This window comes from Emys orbicularis, chromosome 7 (genome assembly GCF_028017835.1).
Source record: "Emys orbicularis isolate rEmyOrb1 chromosome 7, rEmyOrb1.hap1, whole genome shotgun sequence".
Classification (NCBI taxonomy): domain Eukaryota; kingdom Metazoa; phylum Chordata; order Testudines; family Emydidae; genus Emys; species Emys orbicularis.
The window spans coordinates 38,164,307-38,192,089 of record NC_088689.1 but is presented as its reverse complement, the minus strand read 5'-3'; the positions used below and the strand labels follow the sequence as shown (position 1 = coordinate 38,192,089).

The window sequence follows — 27,783 nt, the reverse complement described above, 5'->3', positions numbered from 1 at the left end:
ATTAATTTATAAATGTATTTATTTATACATTTAAAATATGCCAGTTATGGGCTTTCATAGACTAAGGGATGTGATGAGCAAAACAGACCCTGATGCATACTGTCCAGGTTTGCATAATAAAGTGAAGTGGCATCAATCTAGATATTGGGGGTGGAGGGAATGACTCTAGGCAGGTTCTTTTCATAGTTTAGAGAAGTTGAGGAGACTGTTTGGCTCTCTGACTCAATATTATAAAGGAACAGTGCTGCACTGCTTTTAGAGCAGCTCAAAGAGAGGGTACAGTCTCTAAGGAAAAAAAATGACTACCAGAAAGAAACTCTTTTTGTTTCCCCAGAAAGCTTGAGGGAATCTATTTGGACAGATCTGGAATCAAGCTTTAGACTAGGTCTTGTTTTTGTCGCTTCCTCTTTATACAGCAAATAAATGAAGGAGGACTTTAGAATTCCAGTAAAGAGCTGAAAAGATGTGTTAATAGTACTCATATATTTAGATTGGTTTAATTTTTTTAAGCTATCAATAGCACAAAATGAGACAAGTGATGAGTAACTGATATTTCTCTGGAAGACTAGAAAACTAAACATTTCAATTCACTCACTCAAAAATTCATTGGCCCATTTACCATGTTTCCTTTTTAAAGTATAGGGAAATACTGAAGTTTTTTCATGTAACACTGTGTAGTAACTGAGGTCAAATATTAACTTTTTAATGGTGACTACTATATACTGAATATTTTATAAACTCAAGTTTATTAGTGGTTTTTGACTTATCTACAGCTGATGGCATTTCCTGGCTAAAGGCTATGTTATTGATTTCATTGGTGCAGGATTTCATCCTAGGGATATAGCAGTTTGTTTAGTTGAAGAGTAATCTAATTCAATAAAGTACAATGGTTCTACTTATAAATTTTCTTCCTTAGAAGACTTTGTGAGAGAAATTTCCTATACTTAGAAGAGGGGAATACAGCTGGATTTTCTCTCAAATGTGACCATTATTCCTGTGAAAAAATAAGAAAGTTTAATTGGGTTTAGTAAGAGTTCAGTAAGAGTTCAATAAGAAGTAAAGAAACATGAAATAGTAATTTAGATGAGGAAAAATATCTCATTGTCAAACGAAGTAATAAGTGACTGGGTTCTGCTTTGTGAATCCAAATTTAAAATTAGCTTAGTTCTATGTCTTATTTTTGATTAACACTTCAAATTAATGGTTTGTAATTCATTATAGCCATATGGTAAGATACTGTACTCGATATTCTTAAGATCTCCATTATTAGCTAGACTTAGTAACATGGTATAAGTGTACTAAATTATATTTAATTACATTAATCAAGGACAAATGTTTCATGCTTAATTCTGTCAGCTATTTGTTATTTATGTCATAGTTAAGGAGTCATTCATGAGCAATTTCCAGTGTATTGACAAAAAGGAAAGGCATTTGTGATATATGAGCAATTATAGAGCAGATTTTAAGGTTTCCTGTCCTCTTCCAGTTCTTCTTAGACTGTAGGATCATTACAGTTAATGATGAAAACAATCCACCAGATCAGGTCTATCCACTTGCCCATCTGCATCATAACAGTCTTGGAAAACATACTGAATGTAAATGCATTTTCTCTTTGAAGGGTGTCTACAGTGATGCAATAGGTCCTCAGAAATGAGAGTCCACTAATATGCATACAAATCTCTTTATACTTGTACATACATGCTAGCATATCTTAAAACAGTACTGATGAGCAGTTGGTGTACACTGGCCCGGATAGTGATCAATTTCTGTGTACTCAGGGACACCTGAGTGAGAAGTAGCCCCCTTTGTGTAACTACTGTGGGTCCCCTCTTACCTGTGTTGCATGCACTGAGGACTCCACAAGGAGGTGCAGAGAGAAGACAGAAAATGAGTCCAATCTCTCCCAATGCCACTTTGGGAATGGAGTGGCTTTTCATTGCCCCCTATATGGGCAATGTGGTGTTCAGTAATCACTCTGGGCCAAAGGTGCTTGAAAGAAAACCTCTTTATTCAGTGACCAGTTCCATCTTTCTCTGCAGTTCCCCTCCCCCAGACCGCCTGTCTGGGAACCTATGCTGTTTAAAGGCACAGTTTCCAAAACCACATAATCTTTTCCCAGCCAGAATCAAATAACAACAGTTAACAAACAACATTTATGTAACACAGTTTCAAATACTTGTAATCAACCTAGTTACTAATAATAGTCAATTAATCCCTCAAGTGTCTTGTACTGTTACTTGAACTTGCAGGTCACCCTTGAAATATCAGAACTACTGTTGTCAGGAGGCAGTAAGTCCATTTGTTCTGGCAGTATGTTCTGGGGCTTGGTTGTCTTGACCTATTGTGGTTGTTGCCCAGGGCCGGTGCAAGGAAGTTTCGCGCCCTAGGTGAAACTTCCACCTTGCGCCCCCCCCCCTACCCCCCAGCCCTGCGGCAGCTCCCCGCCCCCCCCCCCCCGCCCTGAGGCGCCCCCCCGTGGCAGCTCTCCCCCCCTGCCCTGAGGCGCCCCCCCCGTGGCAGCTCCTCCCCCCCTGGGGAGCCATGCGGCAGCTCCCCACCCCAGCTCACCTCTGCTCCACCTCCTCCCTGAGCACGCCGCCCCTGCTCTAATTCTCCTCCCCTCCCAGGCTTGCGGCACCAAACAGCTGATTGGCGCTGCAAGCCTGGGAGGTGAGAGAAGTGGAGCGGCGACCGCGCTCGGGGAGTAGGAATGCTGTAAAAAAAAATTCGGGGCACTGCTTTTTGGTGCCCCCAAATCTTGGCGCCCTAGGCAACCACCTAGTTTGCCTAAATGGTAGCACTGGCCCTGTTGTTGCCTAACTGAGACATTCTCAGGCAAAGTAACCAAACTTGATGCCTGTTATTTCCCTCCCTAGTCGAAACAGTAGAAGGCATCATCTATTCCACCACAGTAAATGTTCAGCTGGGATGACAATCTTATATGACATCTATGTTGTTTGCAACCATTGATTACTATCATAGATGTACACTATTGATGTTCGTGAAGTGATTGCTGCTCTTAGGACTCCAAATCATACTGCTCTTTTTGTTTAGCTTTATCTGCCTCTTTATACTTCTGCAAATCCCCAGTTCCTCTGACATCAGCATCTAACATCTCAGAGATCTGTTAAAATGAATGAATGCAAGTGACAAATCATGTTTTTCTGGTGCCCGCCTATAGTTTAACAGTACTAAGTACAGATGAGACTCTGCAGCCTTTTTCAGTAGCTGCTTTATTATTTTAACATTACTTTCCACCATCCCATTGGATTGGCAATAATGGGGACTAATGGTTACATGTCTAAACCCAATGTGATGAAGCAGAGAATCCACCTACCAGCACAGAAGGGGTTAAAGAGAGCCTCCAGGTTCAGCTAGCCCTGTCCTGTTATAGCTGCAGCTAATGCCAGGCCTGGAGAGGGGAAGGAGAAGGAGATAACCCAGCTCAGTTCATGGCTGACTGGTGAAGAGGCAGGAGCTAGCTGCCTCCCTACCTGAGGGGAAGGGTCACCAATCTGCCATCTGAGTAAGCCATCAGGAAGCAAGCACTGTCTTCCTGGCCAAAGGAGACTGAGAAAGAGGCCTAGGAGCTCAGGTGACTGAAGCATGGAGACCTTGTGGGGATTCCAAGCCCACCGAACTTACAGCTGCCTCACCCAGAAAAATCTGGGACCACAACAGGATGCCACCCAGGGTCCACGAGGAGGTCACTACTAGAGAAAAGCCACCACAGCAACTTGGACTGTAGGGGCCTGTGACGGGGCATGACTCACCACTGTGGCACCTCCTACTGGCTGTCTTGGGAAATAGCTCTGCACCCTCTTCTGATGGTGTCTCGCTTGCCCTCACCTCTGCTCCTGGACCAACATCACTCCAAGGACTGTGGTGTCCTCTTCATGACACTTCTCTCCAGCTGAGCCACACTCCATGGTCTCCCCTTCTGGGGGACCTGCAGTCTCCACCCAGCCACTTCCCTCAGTGGCAACTGCAGTCCATTGTCCCAGGGCCACTTCCCATGGAGCTCCAGCACCCTCTTCTCCCCTTACTTCAGGGCCTCAGCCTGCAGGCCCTAGCAGCCAGCCAGGAGCTCTCTCTAGCTCCCCAGTCGCTGTTTGCAGCATTGAATTGTCCCAAGTGCTGGGACTTCTTCACCCTGCTAGGAGCCTGGTCTTCTCCCCTCAAATTCCAGTCAGTTACTGAACTCTGTGCTCTGCCTGCCCTTCTTATATGAGCCTGCTGGGCCATGATTGACCACTCCTCTCAGCCACTTTTTAATTGGCTGCCTCTGGCACAGCTTCCCTGGGTTCTGCCAGTGAGGGACAGCCACCCCATCACAGGGCCATTCCCCAAACGGAAGGGACTGCAGTAGGAAGTAGTTCAGGGCAGTGGACATAGACTCCCTGATGGGAGATCACCTACTCAGGTGTTGACTTACACAGGACCCTGGGCTGGGACCTGCTTCAGTTCCCCCTTTTGGCAATAGTAATAAGTGATTCATGGCCTCCCATAAATATAGACATTAAACTTTTTACACCCATGGACTTAAGTGAAAGCCTACTCCTCTATTTCAGCGTATATCAACACTCCGTTTTTGTTAGTGCCAGTGACACACAAGCTACTGGTCTCCAGTTTTGACCATACTGCTGTAAGAGGAATGTGCTAATACCCTTCTTGGAGGCATCCATGGTCAACTTAGTTTTACTCTTACTGTCATGGTACCTCAGGACTAAGGTCTCTTTAGCTAACTCTTTCAGTTTTTCTAACGCTTTATTAAGATTTGCATCCCGAGCTCATTAGACATTTTTGCACACTGGTGCTCTCAGGTTGCTGGTTTGGACAGCTAGATTAGGCATGAATTTCCCCAGTTCACCATTCCAAGGGATCTTTGTTTACCTTCCTTATCTGTTGAGGCAGGCATGCCTCTGCCTTACTGTGCTCTCCCTGCACGCCTTGTGGTGTTAAGTTTTCCCATGGATATATTTTCCATTACATGGAATTTACATTTGTGTTTGTTTGGCTTTAACGCAGCACCTCTTGCTCTTTCCAGGGTTGCCCAAAACCTCTGGTCATGCTCTTCTACTTCTTTTCCCCTGATCAAAACATCATCTGCATAAACTTTAGCACCCTCAATACTGTCAAAAATTGTTGTTTTCCTATGAAATATCTCAGGTGGTGAACATACCCCAAACTGTGTCCCTAAAAGGGGTAGGTTGAATGTGCATGAACATGTGCATGTTTTTTCTGTAGAGCATCTGCCAGAACTCTGCTGACACATCCAGAATTGAAAAATATTTGGCATCAGCCACATCTGTCAACCTTTCTCCCCTGGTAGCTAGTAGGAAATGTTTCCTTTTTATATATGAATTTAAGTCAGTAGGTTCTGTCTTTTTTCCCCCTACAATGATCAGTTAGTATACCAACTCTGTTGGTTCTTGTACTCACTCTGATTCCCAGACCAATGACCCTATCTAGCTCCTCTTTTAGCCTCTCCCTTAGGGCAAAGGAAACTTTCCTCGAGGTATGAGTTGTGGGACAATTGGGCTCTTTCATCTCTATTTTGTATTCTGAGTACATCCGTATCCCATCCTCAAATTCTTCCTCGATTGTCTCCCTGCTTCTCTGATGAATACACCCTCTTGATCAGACCAAGGGCTTGACACAGTTTTAACCCAATAATGGGCTGTCTTTTCCCTGGTACTATTACAAATGTTATATTTTCTACACATTTGTTATTTATACAGATATCTAGTTTATATAATCTTTTAGTGGGGATAAGACCACCACTATAAGCCCTGGCTTTTACCTGCTTACTTTTCACTATCTGTGACTTTTCTTTTAGTGCTAAAAACACTGTTTCTGGCAACACATTAGTTTGTATACAATGTCCAGTTAAAATTAATAAATGTCCCATTTGATTTCAGGTTGAAAATCCATCTTCTGCTGGAAATAGTGCCCATTTCTCCTATGAAAAAATCCACTGAGATGGTGTTGCTGTCATCATCCTCTTTGTCCATGCTGTGCATACTCTGTTGGTGCTTCTAAACTATTGCAAAGTGATGTAATCTGTTGCATTTCTTGCTCTTTTCTCGTATGTCTGTTCACGACCTAGCTTGTGCTTGTCATCACAGCATGTGCAATTCCTTGTGCTGTTCTTGCTTGACGCTATGAGCACCATGTGCCTTTCTGTCTCAGGTCTCTTTTCTTGTAGTAATTTGGATTCTCAATCAAGACAACAGTGTCATAATATTGTCCACCCTCAATAAGGTTCTGTCTGGATTGGGTGGCTTCCACTGCTTGGCAAATTCTAATTGCCTTGTCAAGAGTTAATTCTGGATCTCCCAGTAGTCTCTTGAGTTTTTTGTTCTGGATTCTAATCACAATCTGATCTCTTAATAGAGACTAGGTTAGTCCCAAAAAATTGCAAAATTGTCTCTTCAGCCTTAGACTATGTCTACACCACTGGCAGCAGCATGTAGTGTGTGTAGCAACATGCAGCAGTGAAAAGCAAGTTATGTCCGCCCTGCAGTGTGTAGCTACATGTTGGTGAAAGACTGGCAACAGGAAGGCTTCAGCAGTAGGGATGCAGCAGGGAACCTCTCCTCCCCTCCCCCCGCTGCCCGCCGGAGCTTTTTCCTGATGCAAGAGTCTTTCCCTATGGCGAGGGAAGGCTCCAGCAGCGGGGAGCTAGTGGATCCTTTCCCCATTGCCTCACAACCTCTTGAATTTTTCCCTGCAGTGGGGAGCTGCTCAAGCCTTTCCCCACTGCTGGAGTCTTCCTGTGGTGGGGAATGGCTCCAGCAGCCGGGAGGCAGTGGGATGCTACACTGCTAAAAGTAGTAGGGTTGATAGGGAGGCACAGCTTGGGTGAGTGGAGTGTGTACTTTTGTGCATACCCATGCCCTTCAGGCAAGTCTTTACTCAACTCATTTGAGTTGTGCCTCGCCAGCAACACTGCTATTTATACCTGTGCTGGGGGGCTGCGCATGGGTATGCTTCATGCCCCCAAAGGTTCTTGAAAGAGACCTGCTTTGTTCAGTCACCAATTCCAACTGCATCTGCAAAACAGAACATGGCCTTCTGCAGTGTCCTTCCCGTCTGGAAAGCTATACCCCTTAAAGGTGCTACAATTCCCAATACCACTGGTGGAACTGCAGCATGAAAGTTACAATTCAACCGTATACATGTATGTGAACTGACAACATTTGATCTGGAATTTTCAGGATATTTGGTATTTTCAGTTTCAGATCCAAAATTTGACAATTTTAGGTCTTAGTTCTGATCTCTGTTCTGAAGTGTTTTCCCAGTACAGAAAATCACATTTTCATCTTTCCATGTTGTGTATAGTACATCCATCATGTTTAAAGCGTGGGAAAGTCTCAGGTCTGTATCTTTTCACTTTATATACTATAATACTTTTCTCCCAACAGCTTATATGGCCTTTATGTACTCTTATAAACTAAATGGCTACAAGTGGAGAGCACTTCACTAATGGATTGGGAATAATAAAATAGTAGTCATATAATATTATAGTGATACCTTCTATTTTACGGGTTGCCATTATTTCACTTCTTTGACCTTACCTTAAAGAGTTGAAGAAAATTTGCTAAATATTGAAGGCCTCATGTAGGAGCAAAATACCCCATATTTTTTTTAATTAGACTTAATTTATATTAGTGTGGTCATTATTAGGACATTAAAGAACCATGTAAAAGAAGAGAAAAAGACTTTAGGGTCGAATATTCAACAAAGGAAGCAAAATGTATACCATAAACACCTGAATTTTCGTACAAACAAATATTTACATATGCATATCACATACAGGTAACAAAGGTCCTAAGTGACCATTTGTGTGTGCAAATGAGTTATTTTCCAAGTAAATATGCAGTTGCCTATGGTACAATGAATTTTTGTGGGCTCATCCATTGCACTCATTTTTGAACATTTAGCTATTGGATTTTTTAATCCAACAATGTAATAACATTTAGATTTTATAATGTAAGTGTCCAGAGCATTAGTTCATAGAATAGATTAGTGAGATTTGGGGACATATTTTAGAATACATGAAGAAGTAGCGAAATTTTAAAAAGTGACTTTTGCCTAATGAAGTTTAGAGTCTGCTTTTTTCCCTTTTTAAATGTCCGGCTTCTGCTTAACTAAATCAGAGCCATTTATATTCATTGTGTCAATAATCTTCAGATTAGAGCTTCTGAAACATTCATGGAGATGATAGACTGTAACCACCCAGTGATTTATGTGTTATAGGTATATACCATGCACTCTAATGGAGATTTTGTACTTGTGTTTAAATTGTGATTGATGCTTAATTTGCTTTGTTTTCACTTAAATTTCACTATTACACTTAAATCACTAGACTTTCATCTCTTTAGGTTATAGGAGAAACTAAGTTTGGCAGCTACTCCCTAGAGAACATTTTCCCATGTTGCTAAACAATCACACAGTGTGGATAGTGGCTGCTCAGGTACCTAAGGATGATGTGCACTGGGAGAACTATGTAGGGAGGGTGTGGAACATTTAGCTAATGTCTGGCATGATATAAGCAACATGAACATTTTTATCAACATGAACATTTTCTAACTTAAACCTAAAAATAAATTAGTGTCTGTAATATAGCAAGAACAAGCATGTACTGTATCAGAATCCTGTACAGCTAATTAACGAAGTATTGATTAGTGATGTGTATTTTATTGTATTTAACTAAACTTATCTTCAGTTGACAAAAAGTGATTTCAAATTCATATTCCTGTGTACCTTTTAGTAGATTTTTAAACTATTCATATTTTATATCCTCTGCAAAACATACATGTTCAGATTTCTTCCCAGCAGTTTTAGACAGATTTGTTTGTCAAATCATGATTTCTTTTACTTCAGCCCCCTAAAGAAAATGGAGATTTAAAGACTGTCAATTAGTTTATGCAGAGGAAAATGTCATACTGGTCCATGACTGGGACTCCTAGGCACGACAGTAATACAAAAACTAAATAATAATAATAATAACCTGCTGTATAATAATTGCTTACCAGGTGATATGTTTCCTGATAATGAGGCACTGCTTTATGGTTCTGGAGATATTGTAGACGTTGTTAGTATAGTAAAGTGTGTAGGCTAGATCTTCAGTTGTACTGAGATGTAAGAGAAAGGTGCCTCTAAGACACTTTTCCCATTCTCTTTATCCTGGAGTTGCTGTGGGCTATTTTGGCGCTCAGTGTTAATTTGGAGGAGCATAACCTAGAGTGCTCTGTGTTGCAGCCCTGTCCCTTCCTCCAGCCATCCCTGTCCTCTATCCCCGAAGAAACATAGCTGGCTTTCACCAGTCAAGGATTTCCCCCAATGGAGGAGCATGCATTAGTGTATCAGAATTTGACACTGTGTCAGAAAAGACATAATACGACTCAGGGATTTGGGGGCTCATTTTTGCAAAGCACACACCAAGTTAGTTCCTTTTAAAAATATTTAAGATTTTGATAGGTTGAGATGGGAGTCTGGGTCATTTCTGAGACAATGCAGGAAGAGTTATGACTTGAAGAAGGGTTTTGAGCAGGAGAGAGAGGTGGTGTGACCTACAGGATTAGGGAAGACAGTCCATAGATATAGGAATTGTAGGTTATATTGCCATTCTGCTTTAAATTGATTTTACTTGGATTTGGTTCTTTTTCTGTCGTTGCAGGAGCTCCATCACTACTGTTTACATTGAGGTACTTCCTCCAAACAATCAGAGCCCTCCCCGCTTTCCCCAGCTGATGTACAGTCTTGAAATCAGTGAGGCCATGAGAATTGGTGCCATTTTGTTAAACTTGCAGGTACAGAATACTTCAGTGTAAGCCTTTACACAGCTACTTCTGTTTACATGTGTGATGCTCAGGGTCCTGTCCTCCTCCTGTAGAGGTCAAAGCGAGGATTAAAATCTATTTCATAACAAAGACATAGCACATAAGAAAATGCTGACTTGGCATTTTTGTAACATTTCAGATTTCCATCATACCAAAATATATTCATGCATAGCTTTTAACCAGCCTTCTGCTCAGAAGTGTGATAAAGAATAATAGATTATATTTAAACTTTTCATTGAATTTAATATTTGTGTAGGTTGTCAGCATGAAAGCCCTGGATATTGAAGGGCTTGTATTTATCCACCAGGCAGTTACAGTGGTTATGCAAACTTCCCTATAATGATTCACTAGTCTCAACACTAGTCTCAACAGAAATGTGTCCATTTCTGTGTCCATTGATTCCTTAGCCTCTCTGCTGATACTGCCAAAAAGGAGGCCAGTTGTGTTTATTGTATCTGCCCACTATGAAGTTCACTGACACTAACAGCTCATTGTTTCATATGTATTATGACTATTCAGTTATGTAATTACTTTCAGTCACTGCTGACTGGAACTTGATTTGAACCAGTGACCCAGAGGCAAAATGTTCAATGTCCCAGTTAGAGTCCTCTGATGTCTCATAACTTGGGACCTACTATGCCCAGAATCAACAAGCTTTTCCCGATAGGAAGCTGAGAATCTTCTCTCTTTCTAGTGATTTAAAATTCCTATTTCTGGTCCTGAGCAGTCATGGTATTGGACCACTGAACCTGTCAGTGGAAAAGGGCTTTACCTCTGAGGCATGTGATTTTGGGAGGTAATTCCACATTTAGGGAAGGAAGAAGGAAACGTGTGTGTGTGTGTGTGTGTGTGTTTTTAATTGCTGCTATTTGAAGGTGCTCCGAAGTTAGCAATGGAGTAGATGGATTAGTGGGCAGGGTACAGCTGAGGTGGTCCCAGATGTATGTAAAATGCAATTCCATGTGGTCCTGCAGTTTCTTACATGACTCCAAAAGTTGTTATATGTTGTATCACTACATATAGGCTATGTCTACACTATGAGCTGTGAGTGTGATTCCCAGCTTGCATACACATATGCTACCTCAGTGAGACCTAGCGCAAATGGAAATAGTCATACAGCCACTAGCAGCACAGGCAGAGGAAGCAGCAGCGTGGCTTAGCTGTGCCAAGTGCAAACCTGCCTCAACCCAGTAGGCATGTGTATGTGTATGTGAGCTGGGAATCACACCTCTAGCTCATAGTGTGGATGTAGCCTTATTGTGTGTCTAGATAGAATACAGTATGTGAAATCGTTATAATATACTCACTTTGAGCCTTAGAGACTAACAAATTTATTAGAGCATAAGCTTTCGTGGGCTACCCACAAGTACTCCTGTTCTTTTTGCAGATACAGACTAACACGGCTGCTACTCTGAAACCTGTCACTTTGAGCCTGGTTCTCTTCTCAGTTTGCTATTTTTATGCTGTTGTAGAATCAGGCCCTTGTAATAAATGCAGCACAAAACCATGAGTTTTTCAATAAATCTGGGCTGGAGTTTTTAAAGAAGCCTAAAAGAAATAGGCATCCCTATCCCAATTGGATTTAGGCAACTAATTCTCTTAGGCTCATTTAAAAAACCTAGCCTGAATGTATTTATCCCAAATGGAGTTTGTGCTAACTGTTGTCATTGGGTAACTAAAACTCAGTAGTGCAAAATAGTAAGAGATAGCATTTAGGGCTGTCAAACTATTAAAAGAATTGCAATTAATCGCGAGGTTTAAAAAATTGTCATGATTAATTGCAGTTTTAATCACACTGTTAAACAACAATAGAATACCAATTTAAATTTATTATAAATATTTTTGATGTTTTTTCTACATTTTTCAAATATATTTATTTCAATTACAACATTGAATACAAAATATACAGTGCTCATTTTCAGACAAGTACTGTAGTACAATCTCTTTATCGTGAAAGTGCAACTTACAAATGTAGAACTTACCCCAGCTGCAGCAATGCCATGCAAACACCTGTTCTTACTTTCAGGTGACATTGTAAATAAGAAGCGGGCAGCATTATCTACCATAAATGTAAACAAACTTTTTTGCCTTACCAATTGGTTGAACAAGAAGTAGGACTGAGTGGACTTGTATGAGGTGAATTGAAAAATACTATTTCTTTTGTTTATCATTTTTACAGTGCAAATACTTGTAATAAAAATAATAATATAAAGTGAGCACTGTACACTTTGTATTCTATGTTGTAATTGAAATCAATATATTTGAAAATGTAGAAAAACATTCAGAAATATTTATAATAAATTTTAATTGGCATTCTATTATTGTTTAACAGTATGATGAAAACTGCAATTAATCACAAGTATAATTTTAATCTAATTAATTTGTTTTGCTCTAATCTCATGCCATAACTGCAATTAATTGACAGTCCTATTAGTATTGCTTGGACAATTTTGACCCGAGAACTCAGTCTGTAGTGAATGAGGCCCACATACCATAGTCTGGTTACCTCAGCAGAATGCAGATGCTCAAAGGCATAGAATCAGAGACAGTGGACTAAATCATCAGCTGGTATAAATAGCATAATTCAATAGCGCTCCACTGAATGGAGCTACGATACTCATCAGAGGATATGGCTCTGTATGTTTGCCATTTTCAGTAAATTTATTGAAAACAAATGATCTAAACCAGAATGAAATAGAGGAACTTTAACTGAGTCTGATTCATGCAGATGCATGGGGAAACTTTCTGTTAAATAGTGTGCTGTACCACTGACAAAAGATTAGCATAATTATGGATGGTTAAACAGACACAAACACCCACGCTGAGAGAGGACAAATAATTTAGCCCCACACTGAAAGTTACCTTTTGGCACACTTTTACTGCCTGTAGTGTGTTTTAGAATTACACAGCCCAACTCTTTTGGATAATTTTCATAGCCAATCATAAGCTAGTTGTCTCTGAAAGCATTGAAAAAAGGGAGCCAGCAGCAGGCTGAATCAGGAATAGGCATTAAACTGGCAGCTGCTCTAATGCAGGAATATGCAATCCTTGAGGCTCAGGTTATCTTGTAAGTAGCAAACATTAGCTAGTTTTAGGATATTGGATAATGCAAACACAGTTTTGAAAAAGTAAATAGAGTGTTGAAATGAGCATTGCCCTTTTCCCAAAGTTTCCAAATTAATTTTCAATATTTGTTTGTAAATGTTGCATTGTAATATCAAGTTTTGTAATCAGAAATTATTTAATCTAGTTAAAATTATCTTTAGGAAAACATGTCAGGCCTAAATTACATTTGTAGAGAAGGGGTGATATTAGCCATGCCAAAGGGGGCATGAAAGAGTCATGGTCCTTAAATCCCTTCTCAGTGACTTGGTCAGCTATGGAGGGGAGCATTTAGGTGGTGTAGCTAGCCATGGCCACACTCCCATTACGTACCAGAGATTCCCAGATATTATCACTAAGGATATTTTGAAAAGAGCATAAAACATTCTAATTATTAAAGAACAGTGCTTTGAAAATTAAAAAAACCACCTTATTATAATATACATTCAAATTATAACTTTGTATTGTATAATGTATATCCTGACACACAGCATGGCATATGTGTAATATATTATTTTATTATTAAATTCAAATAAGATATTGCAATATTTAAGCAAAATATTTAATAGTTAAATCACAAATATATCTAATAAAATTTGTCCAAAGTCTGTTTGTCTTGAACATGTCATTTCCATTGAGATCAAGGAGACTGCTTGTGATTTTAAAGGTTAAGCACATGCATAATTGTTTATAGGATTGAGACCTTGTTTTGTTTGGTAGGATGGAAGTGAGAAGTATTGGAAACAAAAAAACACATTTTAAATCCTTGTTCATTTAATTCACTTTTGTTAATTTTTGACACAAGATTATGATGTCAATAGCAAGAAAAGACCACCTTCTTTTGAGAGCAGGTTCTTTAATTTTTTTCTGAACTATGTGACTCCTAAGGCCTTGCAATGTATTTCAACTCCTAATAAGTAATCCTTGATATTTCAAATATACCCAATAGCTACATACACTTAAAAATTCCACTTTATTGGATATTCTAATTGTCAGTTCCTTCTATTAACACACAGATGAAGGAAAGTCCAATTTATTTTGTATGCTAATTCCACATATTTTAAAATGTACCCAGTTGATTACAACTGGTATTTTAATAGCAACAATCAAGATTACCTTAAGTAACGCAGCAATAAATAATCCCCACTGTGTTATTTAGTAAATAAGACTGCGTTTATTGCATGCCTAGAAGCTGTTTATTACTTCACATTCTGCCAGCCATTGTTGATTAAAGCTTAAGTATGCAAATGTTCTCATTTTCTTGAGATTTTGATAAACAGGAATAGAGCAATTACCATCTTACTGAGGTGTGCTCTACAAGCAGGCAGCAGGCAGTAATTCTTTAGGGGTGGCAAAATGGGTGCATTTAATTGATCTTGAAATATACAGGTGTCAAAATACAATTTTATTTAATCAGCTGATCCAAATTTAGAGAGAGATTATTTTTATTGGGTTGTGAGTCTTCAGTTTTCTTTGTGTTTTTACATGATGTACTTATTTGAATTTAATTGATTAAGATCATACATAATTTATTTTGCTATTACTTGTGCATTTTAAAGAAGCACATACGAACCTACCAAATCAGTAATAAGTGCATTTCCAAGTTATTGGGGAAAGGGGGAGTGTCTTTGTTTCTTGTGTGAGAGAGTCTGGATTCAAGAAGAGAAGGGGGGGGAAAGCTGCCAATGTTGCAAATTTGATTGACAGTCAGGATAGTGAATTTGTCAACTATGATGGGGAAACATAAAGGGTTCTGAAAAGTAACAGAAAAACAGTGACAGTTAAGAGATGTGACGCCAGACAGAGGGAAAGATGTTAGGTGTGTAGAGAGAGAGATTTAAGACTCATCAATACAAAAATGATGTTGGAGACCATGGAAATTAATTGAATATTAGAGCTTCTTAAAAATATGGGGTTTTCTACAACAATTTTTGTCAGATAATTTCCCCCCATTTTTTGTTTAAAAAAATGAAATTTTATTGTCCAGCTCCCTGACATGGAGATGAGTGTAGAGGAGACAAAGGATAGACCTCTGGGAACACCAAACAAAGTGAAAGAGAAGGAAGTGGATCCATCAGAGCTAAGGTTGAAGAAGCAGTCATCAAGACAGGCAAAAAACCAGGAAAGGGCAGAAACATAGAAGTCCAAAAAAAAAAAAGAGAACATTAAAATGAAACTGGTGCTCAAGAGTGTCAAAGGCAGCAGACAGATTAAGGCGGATGAGTATGGGAAAGAGACTGTTACACTTGGAAAGGAAGAGGACAGTTTCAGTGGAGAGGACTGTAATTATTTATGCAAAGTGAAAGAACTCCAACAGGGGTGTTTGAGAGAGACCCATCCCTGAATAGCCAACAACATGGTGATTAGAGCCCTCACCTGGGATGTGGGAGACCCATACTGAAGTCCTCCCTCTCAATCAGGCAGAGTGAATGCTCTACCCACTTGGCTATATGCTATTCTGGGGTCTCTCCCTTTTTTTTTTTTTTTTTCCTTCCTGGACCTGAGGAACCTGTCTTAATTACAGTTTCATCAAACAGATTTCATTTTGACTGATCATCACTTTTTGACCGCAAAAAATTGTCAAAAAATTCCCAACCAATTCTTCTCTTAAAGAGATATTTGAAAGAGGAGAGGGTAGTGGCTTACAGAGCAGTCTGTGATTGCTGCTTTATACAAAAAGGGCAGCATGGAAAAAAGTGTAAAGATACTTACGCTTTGGGCAGTCAAATGTGGCAAAACTGGTGGAGCCGAGGGGCTCAAGAGCGGATCTAACTTGTGCCAAATGTCTGTAGCCCATCAGAGATCATATGCCATCTTGGGATTGCCAGAACACCAGGAAATGCAGCCACTTCCTCACCCAAAAGCCAACACATACCTTGTGCCAAGGGCTTTTGGAAGAATATTTAGGAGCCGACTCTGTCAGCTCTATACCTGATGGAGATTCCCCCATGCCAGAGGAATCACCAGCAGGGAAACTGTGTGTCTGCTTGGTTTGTACTGCCTCAAAAGATTGATTGTGGCCTCTTGAACTTTTTAAAATAATGTTTGGCCCTCAGGCTCAAAAGGTTGGACCCCACTGCAGCCCATCACCAGTTACCAGTTGAGGGGGGATTTGATAGCAGCCTTCAACTACCTGAAGGGGGGTTCCAAAGAGGATGGAGCTCGGCTGTTCTCAGTAATGGCAGATGACAAAACAAGAAGCAATGGTTTCACATTGCGGCGTGGGTGGGGGGAGTCTAGGTTGGATATTAGGAAACAGTATTTCACTAGGAGGGTGGTGAAGCACTGAAATGGGTTACCTAAGGAGGTGATGGAATCTCCATCTTTAGAGGTTTTTAAGGCCCGGCTTGACAAAGCCTTGGCTGGGATGATTTAGTTGGTGTTGGTCTGCTTTGAGCAGGGGATTGGACTAGATGACCTTCTGAGGTCTCTTCCAACCCTAATATTCTATGATTATGAGTTTTACCATCGCAATCTTTCAGCGAAAACAAAAAAAAACAAAAGAAATCCCCTTTTGTTTTTCACTTTTATAAATGGGTCTACTAATAACATTAGTTACCAACCTTTGCAGACTATATATTAGTTTTTTTAAAAAAACTATTATGAGGATGTAGAAAATAGAATTAAATTCTTCTGGCCTTTCACAGCATTTGTATTCTTCCTAACTTACACTAAAATCTTGTCAATTATGTAAACTATCTTCTATTTTTAAACCAGTTACGAGAGATGTTTATTAATGTCAACATTCTTTCAAGTTTGCTTGGACAGTTTTTGAGAGAAAAGTATTTGTGCAATTCGCAGAGCTTATTCAGTAGTTATCTTCTGGTATGTGCTTGGTTTGCAAATTCCAAGAATTCACACGTCAAGTTTCTTGTTGTTTTTCTTCTTAAAACAGCCACTCAACATGTGAAGTTCAGGTTCATGGATACAATTGCAAGAGCAGTTCTGTTAATCTAAATATCAAATCAGTTGTTTCAAACGTTGTTTTTTAGGGCATTAAAATTTGCCCAGGGAAGGTAACAACGGCATGGACAATTATTATTGTGAAATCATTTTTTGAAAGTATTGTTATTAGCACAGTTCCTGGTTCTCATCCTGATCTTTCGGGATGCCCCAGGAACCTGAAAGAAAAGTCAGAAGGGTTGTGATTCAGGGGTGAGGGTCAGTAAGAGGAACATCAGCAAAAGGATTGAGAAAGATGGCAAACAAAACAACCAGAAAGTAAAGTATCTGGATGAGAAGAATAGGGGAAAAGTCCCTCCCTAAGGGTTGTCAAGGAAATGTCAGGATTTGGTCCAATCAGAATATATTTGCACAGCCCTTAAAAATAATAGAAAACATAAGTACTTAAATAAATCATAAATTTCATATGCTACTTGTTCATACTGGTGGTAATAATTTGAAAGTGTATATTTAAAATAAAATATTTTTGTATGTGTTCAGAATATTGATGTGATGCAACTGCATAGTGAATACTGCACATACAGCCATAGTTGATAAAATGGAAACAGTGAGCACTGATTCCTCTTGAAAAGATACTTAATACTTCAATGGGTCGATTTTGAAGGTTAATTTTACAGCATCTAGATTGAACAGCACTAACCAGCTTTGTTAGCATCTATGACTATAACATATTATTTTGATTGTTTTTCTGAAGGCCACTGATCGAGAGGGTGACCCAATAAGATACCTCATCCAAAATGGAGATCCTCAACATGTTTTTAATCTCTCTGAAACGTAAGTGGAAAACCCGTTAGAACTGAATTTTTAATTCTTCTGTCAAATGAATATATAGATTGTGAGCAAGAGAAACGACTCCTAATCAGAGGTGTTCAGCTGTTTGTTGTTCAGCTCTTAGCTGTTAATGAGAGCTCACTCCGTGATACTGAGCTCTGAAATTTTACACAGGGGACTATTTATTTATTTTAAACATTTTACTAGCTAAAACCTATTGAAATGGAAACATTCCATTTACAAGAGTGACCTGGGATTAATTAGATGCCTTTAAAGTTGTCAGCCTTTTGCTAATGAAAGGGATATTTTTACTTACTTTCTAACTTTGAAAAATACTACTCTGTAATGAAAAGGAAGATTTTTTGAGCTATTATTTTAAAACTAGATATTTCAGACACCAGTAAAATGGGAAACATTTAGCTTTTCCTAAGGTTGAAAATCTCCTTAATTTTAGTAAGAAGAGGATATGTTATTAGATACAAGCACCAGATAGTGCCCCCCCATTCTTTCATGTGCCTGCAATTTACATCCTGCCATTCTGCCAAATGTCATTCCTATTCAAAGGGAAAGGGAGGGTAAGCTGACTTCCCCCTTGCAGAGAATGGGAAGAGAGTAAGCAGGGGTGGAGGGAAGAGGAGGGCTTTTGTTAGGGGCTTATATGTTAATCTAATTTAATCAGGTTTAAGGAGTAAGTGAAGAATTGCAGAGACTTCCTTACACCAATGTGAATATACCAAAATAAAAGACAATAGATCCATAAAAGTTCAACCCCTAATGTTTGGATGGGATCAGCTAATCTAAATTTAATGTATTTTTTAGGTGACCTTTACCTTGGTCTCTAAGCACTAACAACATTATGTAAAAAGATAATTGGTAATGGGCTCCCCGATTGGCTACCCCACCTGACTTCAACTCTGACCCTTGGCTCTTCCATTTTGCTCCCAACTTTGGTTCTGACCCTGGGTTCTGATTCCTGGCTACAACTCCTGCGCTAGCCATGAGGCCTGACTCCTGCTCCAACTGCTAGGCATGACTGCCTACATTCCAATCATGGACATCCTCTGAAGAGAGTGTTGGTTCTCAAGAGAAATGCCTACAAGGCTGTAACCTCTGGGGGAGGGCCTGCATTGTTTTTGAAATAAACCCCACAGGTGTGGCCATTAACTAACTTCACCTTCCACTACCAGGGTTTCAATGTATATATGTGTGAGGGTAGTCATTGCTGGAACAAGCGTTTATCAAAACCGTGGGCTTTTATTATGACTGTAGTCTAAACTCTACTGGCACACAGTTCCAAATTTGGTGTCACTTGCTGCACAACACTCGGTCCTCAGTATCTAAGGGTTTGTCTCCACTGCAATAAAAGACCCATGGACATGGTCACAGCTGGCCTGGGTCAGCTGACTTAGGGTCACAGGGCTCAGGGTGTGAGGCTATAAAATACCAGTGTAGAGCCTGGGCTCTAGTCCGAGCCTGAATATCTACACTGTTGTTTTTAGCCCTGCAGCCTGAACACTGCTAACCTGAGTTAGCTGACCCAGGCTCTGAGATTTGGTGACACAGGTTTTTTATTGCAGGTACCCTAAGAGTCATATTCTGTGTGTCTTCAGGTGCATTGTCCCTGTTGGACACAAATCTATTTAAGATATTCATGACATCAATTCATTGAAGATTTTTTTGGATTAAGATCAAGACTAAGATTTTGAATTCAGTCAGGAAACAAATTAGGAGACACTGGAATTTGTGGGAAACTAGTGTGTTGTGCTCTCATCATCATCAATCAATCAATCAATCATCATCTTATTATTATTTCTCAGTATTACACATAGGGATGTTTTGTTTTGTTTTAAACAAATACCCTTCATAACATACAAGATATTTAAGCATAAAAAGGGAAAAGCTACTGTTTAACATTTATCTCCAGGAGTCACCAATAAATCCTGACCACGAATCAACTCTGTAGGTTTGGGTACTCAGATGTTTTGTTTAAACCTCTGCAGAATTCCAGCATTTTAGTTGTTAAAGTTCACTTGTTTTCCTTTGACTTTCCTTAAAATTCTGCTCTGCCTGAGAGTGCTGTCTTCTGGATGTCACCGATTGTGATGTCTTGCACTTCTGTCATGTTCTTGAGATCTCATTCATACCCTTAAGATTCACACCAAGTGTTCCAGTAATCACTGGGATCGTTTTTGTTCTAGTTTTCATAATAGTTTCACTTTCATACTTCACTATCTTCTCTTCTTTTTTCATTTTTATGTTTCTGTCTGCTGGTTTGGCACCTCAATTCATATGATGTTGTTTGTCTTCTTTTTACAACAACTATCGATCCCATTTGCCCGCAATGTGACAATTGCCAGATCCCTTAGAATCTTAGCCTCCTCAAGTGTGCTTTCAATTTGGTGGTTGTAACACTGCACGGTTCTTTAAAATGCATACTTGCCACAGAGGCTCCAGTGTAGACACTTGGGTAGCCTCATTTTGTCTGTTTATATAGTCTTTCCAAGCTGGCTCCCACAGGAACCCAACACTTTAGTTTTTAGTATTTTATTTTATTTTATTTTATTTTATTAACATAGCATTTAGGAGCCCCACTTATGGACTAGGACCCATTGTGCTAGGCATTGTACAAATATAGGACAAAAAGGCAGTCCATGCCCGAGACAGCTTAGTTGCTTGGGTGATTGGCTGTGCATTCTACCCCAGCAGCAGCCTCCATACCATAGTTGTATAGAGTCTCTGGTACAATGATAAAAGCTTGGGTCCTTAGAGTGACTGGGTCCTTAGAGAGGAAAAGTTGTGCTTTCCTAGCCATCTTAAGATAAAAGGCAATCCACGCAACTGTAACCATCTGTGTATCAAGAATAGTGAGGAGTCCAGTATAGCCACTAAGTTTTTCCATCTTTCATGGTGTGTGGTCTGTTGTTAGAGTATTGTCAAATTTCTTTGAAGAATATCCCCCTTCGTACCATCGTCACTTCTGTCTTTTCTGGACTGAGTATGAGCTAAGTTCTCTTTGTCCATCCACTGATTTTTTCCAGGCATTGAGACATCTTGTGCAGAAAATGGATTGATGGTGAGGAAAATATATAGTTAGTGTTATCTACATGTTCTTGGCATAGGAGTGACGTCTCATAGCCTCTTATAGATATTCATAGATTTTAAGGCCACAATCATTATCACCTAGTCTGACCTCCTTCATAACATAGGCCACATCACCCACTAATTCAGTGAAACCAGATTGATTGATGTAGAGTCTATCTTTTAGAAAGGACATCCAATCTTGACTTGTTCTGCCAAGTCAAATGCTATTTGATTATGGTGGAGTAAGAGCACAATATAGGAATAGCAGCATGTCCCTGCGATTGTTCCAATAATCTTTTTATTGTTTCAGGTCATTTACATTAGATACTTTTCTTAAGAGCCCAGATGCACTTAGGACCCAAGCCAAAGACCATTGAAATTACTTGAAAGTCTCCCATTTATTTTAATTGGAGAAGGATGAGGTCCTTAAATAGGAAGCTTTTTCATACGTTTCAATTTAGGTAATTGTGTGGAAGCTTCAAAGCTTGCCTCTCACACCAACAGAAGTTGGTCCAGTAAAAGATATTACCTCAACCAGCTTGTCTCTCTAATCTAGGTAATTGTGAGTGTGAGTAAGGCTGACTCACCACAATGTGCCCTTTGGAAGTAACCACACAGTGGGGTGAATTGATGAGGTAATAGTTTAAGTACTAAGTGATCAGCTAATTAATTGGGTGATTCTGCTTATCAACTGGAAACAGTTGAAAGAGAAGCAGCGTGAGACAGAAGTGAGTAGAGAAAGCTGGAAGGAAGGGTTAGGGCACGTCTACACTGGCAAAGTTACAGCACTGGCAGTTACAGTGCCGGTCAGAGAGTGCAGAAGGAAAACAGCTTTTGTGTGTTCACACTGACAGCTGCTTGTGCAATAGTGTGTTCACGCTTGCGGCACTTGCAGCGGTATTCGGAGTGGTGCATGCTGGGCAGCTATCCCACAGAGCACCTCTTTCTCTTTTGCCACTAAGACTTGTGAGAAGGCGGAGGGGGTTGCGGGACATCCTGGGTCCAGTCCCAATGCCCCATGATGCATTGCTTCACATCCCAGAAATCCCTGTGCTTCCGTCTGCATTTGGCACCATCTTTCAACAGTTTGTGTACTGCCCTGCCTCTTTCGAGCTGCAGGAATGGGTCCCGAACTGCTGACCAGTATGCTGCTTGCTCTGACCAACATGTCACGAGTGGCAGTAGAGTTATTCCTTAAACTGCAAAGGCAAGAGGAGTGCGACATTGATCTCGCCATGTATAGTAGCTACGTCACGAGATTGCTTGTGGCACTGAGTGGTGAGATCACATCGTGATGCACGTCTGGGATGACGAGCAGTAGCTGCAGAACTTTCGCATGAGGAAAGCCACATTCATGGGACTGTGTGATGAGCTCGCCCCAACCCTGCGTTCAAGGACATGAGAATGAGAGCTGCCCTATCGCTGGTGAAGCACATGGTGATTGCACTGTGGAAGCTGGCTACTCCAGACTGCTACCAATCGGTCGGTAACCAGTTTGGAGTGGGAAAGTCGACCGGGCCATTAATCGCATCCTGCTCCAAAGACCGTGGCTCTCGGCAACGTGCATGAAATGGATGGCTTTGAACAAATGGGCTTTCCTAACTGCGGAGGGGCGATAGATGGCATGCACATTCCAATTCTGGCACCAGACCAAGTAGCCACAGAGTACATTAATCGCAAAGGGTATTTCTCAATGGTTCTCCAGGCACTTGTGAATCACCGTGGGCGTTTCACAGACATTAACGCAGGCTGGTCCAGAAAGGTGCATGATGCACACATCTTTCGGAACACTGGCCTGTTCAAGAAGCTGCAAGCAGGGACTTTCTTCCTGGACCAGAAGATCACCATAGGGGAAGTCGAAATGCCCATTGTGATCCTGGGAGACCCCACCTACCCCTTAATGCCGTGGCTTATGAAGCCATACACAGGGCAATTTGACAGCAGCAAGGAGCGGTTCAACAACAGGCTGAGCAAGTGCAGAATGACTGTTGAGTGTGCATTTGGCCGTTTAAAAGCCTGCTGGTGATGCCTGTATGGGAAACTGGACATGGCTGATGACAATATTCCTATGCTTATAGCTGCATGCTGGAAGGGTGAAAGCTTCACTCAGGGCTGGACCGCAGAGGCTCAGCACCTGGAGGCTGAGTTTGAACAGCCAGAGACCAGGGCTATTAGAGGGGCACAGCGTGGGGCCATAAGGATCAGGGATGCCTTGAGGCAGCAATTTGAAGCTGAAAGCCACTAATATTTGTTGCTATGCTCGGGATTGCAGTGCTTGTAATGCTAGGAGGTGATTGGTGCACATGGTGCAAGAAGGGGCCTTAACATAATTGTATGTTGCTTTGCAGTGCTCTTTTTGCTTTCACGTAATAAAATAAAGATTGCTTTCAAACAAACACAATTCTTTTTTTAAAAGAAAACAACTAGAGTAGAGACTCCAACAAAAAAATTCATCAGCAGGGAGGAGGATAGGGGAAGGGAAGGTCTCAAGAGCAGGAGTGGTCCTGGGATGGCTACAGATTTGTGTATGTCCAGGGATCATACCCAACCTTCTCCTTTGGAGTACAATGCAGCAGGTGCTGTACTTCAGCAGGGCCAAACTGCAGAGGGATGGGTGTTGAGTGCAGTGGGTAGTGGGACTCCACAGTGCTGGACTGTGAGGAAGGAGGAGTGGAGCCAGGAGGTTGATAAGAGTGTGTTGGCAGTGTGTGTGTGGGGGCGCATGGGAAAAAGTTTTGCGACAGCAGCTTCAGGGGAGGGCAGGCGCGGAGCTACTCGGTTTGAAGAGCTAGTATCACCTGAAGCATGTCCACTTGGTCCTCCATAACGTTTAAGAGCTGCTCTGTGGCTTCTTTCTGGTGTGTCGTGTTCTCCTTTTGGTCCCTCTTCTCGCTCTCCCGCCACTCCTTCAATTCCTGTTTCTCAGCAGCAGAGTGCATCATAAACTCACGGAGAAAGTCCTCCTTAGTTCTCCTTGGCCGCTTTCTAATTCTGCACAGCCCTTCTGCCGCTAATAACAAAGAGGGAGGCTGGGCTCCCAAGGTCATCTCTGTGAAGTTTAAATGCAACATTTTACAGAAGCAGTATTGTTTGCAACACAGACAACACTGATTCAGTGCTTTAAAACACAGCCAGTACTCACACACCTGTCACTAACTGGCTGACCCCAGGCAAGCACACATGAGCCACAAGACCCCCAAAATGGTGAGTAGCCGCAGAGGCAGGGTAAATCACTCTTCCCGGACCCTGCTGGGCATGTTGCTCTTGGGTAGAGAGCCAACACTGGGCATGTTGCTCTTGGGTAGAGCCAGCACTGTAGGGGGGGGCCTGATAATCATTCCTGTCCCCACACTTTCCACAGGCGGTGATCATTATGGAAGATACACCTTTACCCCGATATAACGCTGTCCTTGGGAGCCAAAAAATCTTACCGCGTTATAGGTGAAACTGCGTTATATCGAACTTGCTTTGATCCGCCGGAGTGCGCAGCCCCGCCCCCCTGGAGCGCTGTTTTACCACGTTATATCTGAATTCATGTTATATCGGGTCACGTTATATCGGGGTAGAGGTGTATCTCGCTGCTGAGGGTGAGCAGGGAATCAAGGGAGGGTCTTCTTCAAGCCTGCGGCTTCCGCCCTGGCCCCTATGTGGCTCGCCTGTGTGCAGTAATGGTTTCCCCCATGATGGCAAAGTGGCGCGGGAAAGTTACCATTAATGGGGCAAGAAACAAAGCAACTCTGCCGAGGAACCTGTGGCAGCGGATTGCCCAGTATCTCCATGAGAATTTCCTGGAGATCTCTGAGGGAGATTCCCATGAAGTGAGGGAGTCTATCAACAACCTGTTCCACCACTCAGACTAGGCATGGAGTGGAAGACAAGCCTGCTTTCTCCAACCCTCCTGCCCCCAACAACTCGCTTTAGCAATTCCCAAAATCAGATCCACTTACCAGGGGCCTCCTCTCCTGTTTGCGCTTCGCCAAGATCCGATTGCTGTGACTGGTTAGGCTCCTCCGTGGTAGAAAAGAGCTCCTGACTGATGCATCTCTGGCCTCCAAGTCATCCTCTGCCTCTGAGTCCCCTTCCCCCTCTTTGTCCAAGATTTCCTCCTCCTGGCTCGGTCCACCCTCGACTGGCACGCGAGCCAACGAAGTATCCACAGGGGCCTTCCCAGTGGACGTGGGGTCGCCACTGAGTATTGCGTCCAGCTCTTTGTAGAACCGGCAGCTCGTGGGCGCAGCACCGAAGCGGCGGTTTGCCTCCCGTGCCTTGTGGTAGGCGTTCCGCAGCTCCTTCACTTCTACACTGCAGTGAGTCCCAGTCATGGCCCCTTTCTATCATGCATCGTGAAATCTGTCCATAGGTATCATAATTCCTATGGCTGGAGTGCAGCTGGGACTGGACAGCCTCCTCTTCCCAAATGCTGATGAAGTCCAGCAGCTCGGCATTCCTCCAGGGGGATCGCCTGGTGTGTGGAGCAGGCATGGCCACCTGGAAAGATACGCTCAGACCACTGCACACATCACCGAGCAAACAGGAAGGGGACTTTCAAATTTGCAAAGGAATGTATGGGGTGGGGTGGACAGTTGATCACCTGAGGGCAAGGCAATAGAGTTCAAACCGATGACCAGAGAGTGAGAACAGGCATTGTGGGACACCTCCCAGAGGCCAATCGCAGTGCTGTAATCGCCATGGTGTCTACAGTGGCACCGCAGCACTGTAGCCCCAGTGCAGAAAGCTCTACGCCTCTCGTTGGGGTGGGTTTTTTAGAGCGCTACAACTTCACAGTTTCTGGGCACTAAGTGGCTTGGCAGTATGTACACCTCGGGAGTTACAGCGCAGAAAGCTGCTTTACTGCGCAGAAACTTGCCAGTGTAGACGGGGCCTTAGAGAAGCCCAGGATCTCACAAAGGAGCGATCTTTTCTCTTCTGTCCTGTGTGTTTGCAATAGGTAAAGATTTGGGGGAAATACTTATTTATGCTGTGGGGAGCAAATATTTATAAAGCACATTGTAAATAAAACACCTAGTGATGAACTTGCAACTGGAATGCATAAGGATTGTTTGCAGTGAGAATCCAGGGTGAGGGAACCCCATTCTGTGACTCCAGAAATGGTCTAGTCCCTTAGTGCTATATCAATTAATCCTTTTTTTAACTGTCTACAGTATATCTCCTTTAGCATTCACTTCACTAACTCACTAGATAATGCCTCCATTCTAAGGATTGACATAGTAGCCTTTTTAATTAAGCTTCAGTTCTGTCTCCTCTGGCAACTAAAATCTGAATCTGATCTGAGATAATTAGGAACTTCATTAGCTCCCCATGGATAGTGATGGATATTTGACTAAAGCCAAGGAATGACAATGGAATACATGAAACTGAAATGCATACAGTCCATTTGACCTGAGTACAACACAATATCTTAAAATTAAACCATTTCTTCAAGTATGTTAAAGTTATCTACATAGCTTATCTAGAAAAGATGTATTACAAATGTTAAAGAGGTAAAAAGACTGCCTTGAATAGGGCAGTATGGTACACACTGGAATTAAAAAAAGCAAAACAGCTTATGTTTTCCTGTTCATTTTAAGAATAAAATTCACAGGTGATAAATGAGCCTGCAGCTGTAGTGTAGTGTTATTGGAGCACTATTTCTTGTGGACATTTTATTTGTCACAAGTATGCTTTTCTTTCAGAGCCCAATCATGAAATGTATTTTAACAGGTTACCTGTACTAACATTTTATCACAATAAAAGCACAAATTTCTTAATGGGAAGCATTCACGTTGAACATGAGCAAAACATGCAAATCCAATTTCCTTCTGTTTAGATTTTATTAGAGTGTTCTTAAACCTTTATCTTAAGCTGTTTTATTACATTGAGATGATGGCTAATTCATTACAAAGGGCAGTTGGGGTTATGTGTATTATTTAAAAGCAGTGAGTGGTTTTCTCTTTTGTGCCTATTCATAGACATCTGACCTTTTTAAAACATTGGAAGGGGGCAAATTGCCATCCCAGGACATCACTGCTGTTTCTACTTTTCTGATTTATAAAATATTGAAATAAAAAAATTAGGTTAAAAGTTAAATGGTCTTTAATAAGATGAGTGTAATTACTAATTGAATTCCCAAGTTTAGTGGCCCCATGCAGAGAACAGTGCATGAGATTAGAGAAGTGGAAGTAAGATATAGAGTATTAATGCATGTTTCCCTTAGTTGTTTAGTAAAATTCTGGAAATAAGTTATTGCTGAGTCAATCTGATTTGATGTTCTTTCCTTTTCTGAAAGAAGCTACTAGAGACATTCATGCACCTTAGCATTTGGGGGTTTTTTTGTAGCCATGAGTGACATATGATTTAACACCTTCCTCAAATTCCCCCTATCATGATGATTGAGACTGGACTTAGAGGTCAGTCACTTGATCTTAGGGAAGAGCTCCTAATACTTCCCATTTATTCTTATTCCACTGAACCCTATTAGTATTCACTTAAAAGTGTCTGCTTGCTCTAACCTGCTGACCAAAGATAGAGTGCTGGCATAATAGACTTTAGTCTTCACCGCCAAGGATGTTGGGGAGCTTCCTACCCTGACCTTCTCCTTTCTGATAATAAAGAGGAGTGCTCTTAGAAAGTGACATGTCAGAAGAGGAGGTGCTGGAGCAAATTTATAATATAAAGACCCAGATTATATAAATCCAAGGGGTTTGATGGAGTTTAACTACGAACTGGCTGAGCAACTAATAAAAATGTGCAATACCTCTTTAAAAACAACAAATGGGATTACGGATAGCAAATGTTATACCTGTATTTTCAATAGGCTCTAAGATTGATAGTTAGTTATATACTGTAAGCCTTAGATCTGTACTTGGCATGCTGTTTGAAATGATCAATAAAAACAGAATAAGAAAACACTTGGAGGATCACAATATGATAACCAGCATAGCTTCTGAAAAGGAAAACTAATCTCTCAGAATTCTCGAATGTGTCAATAAAATAGTGGATAAAGAAGATCTGGTAGACA

The 27,783-nt window shown here is 41.2% G+C and overlaps 1 protein-coding gene across 2 annotated transcripts in view; it reads left to right on the top strand.

The window, feature by feature from the left end:
* Window positions 1–27,783, top strand: part of PCDH15 (protocadherin related 15) — a 751,423-nt gene that overhangs the window by 417,480 nt on the left and 306,160 nt on the right. For both annotated transcript variants that reach the window (XM_065407245.1, XM_065407244.1), the window contains exons 14-15: window positions 9,686–9,818; window positions 17,608–17,687. In XM_065407245.1, coding sequence (XP_065263317.1) covers window positions 9,686–9,818; window positions 17,608–17,687 — 213 coding nt within the window. The remainder of the gene's footprint in view (window positions 1–9,685; window positions 9,819–17,607; window positions 17,688–27,783) is intronic.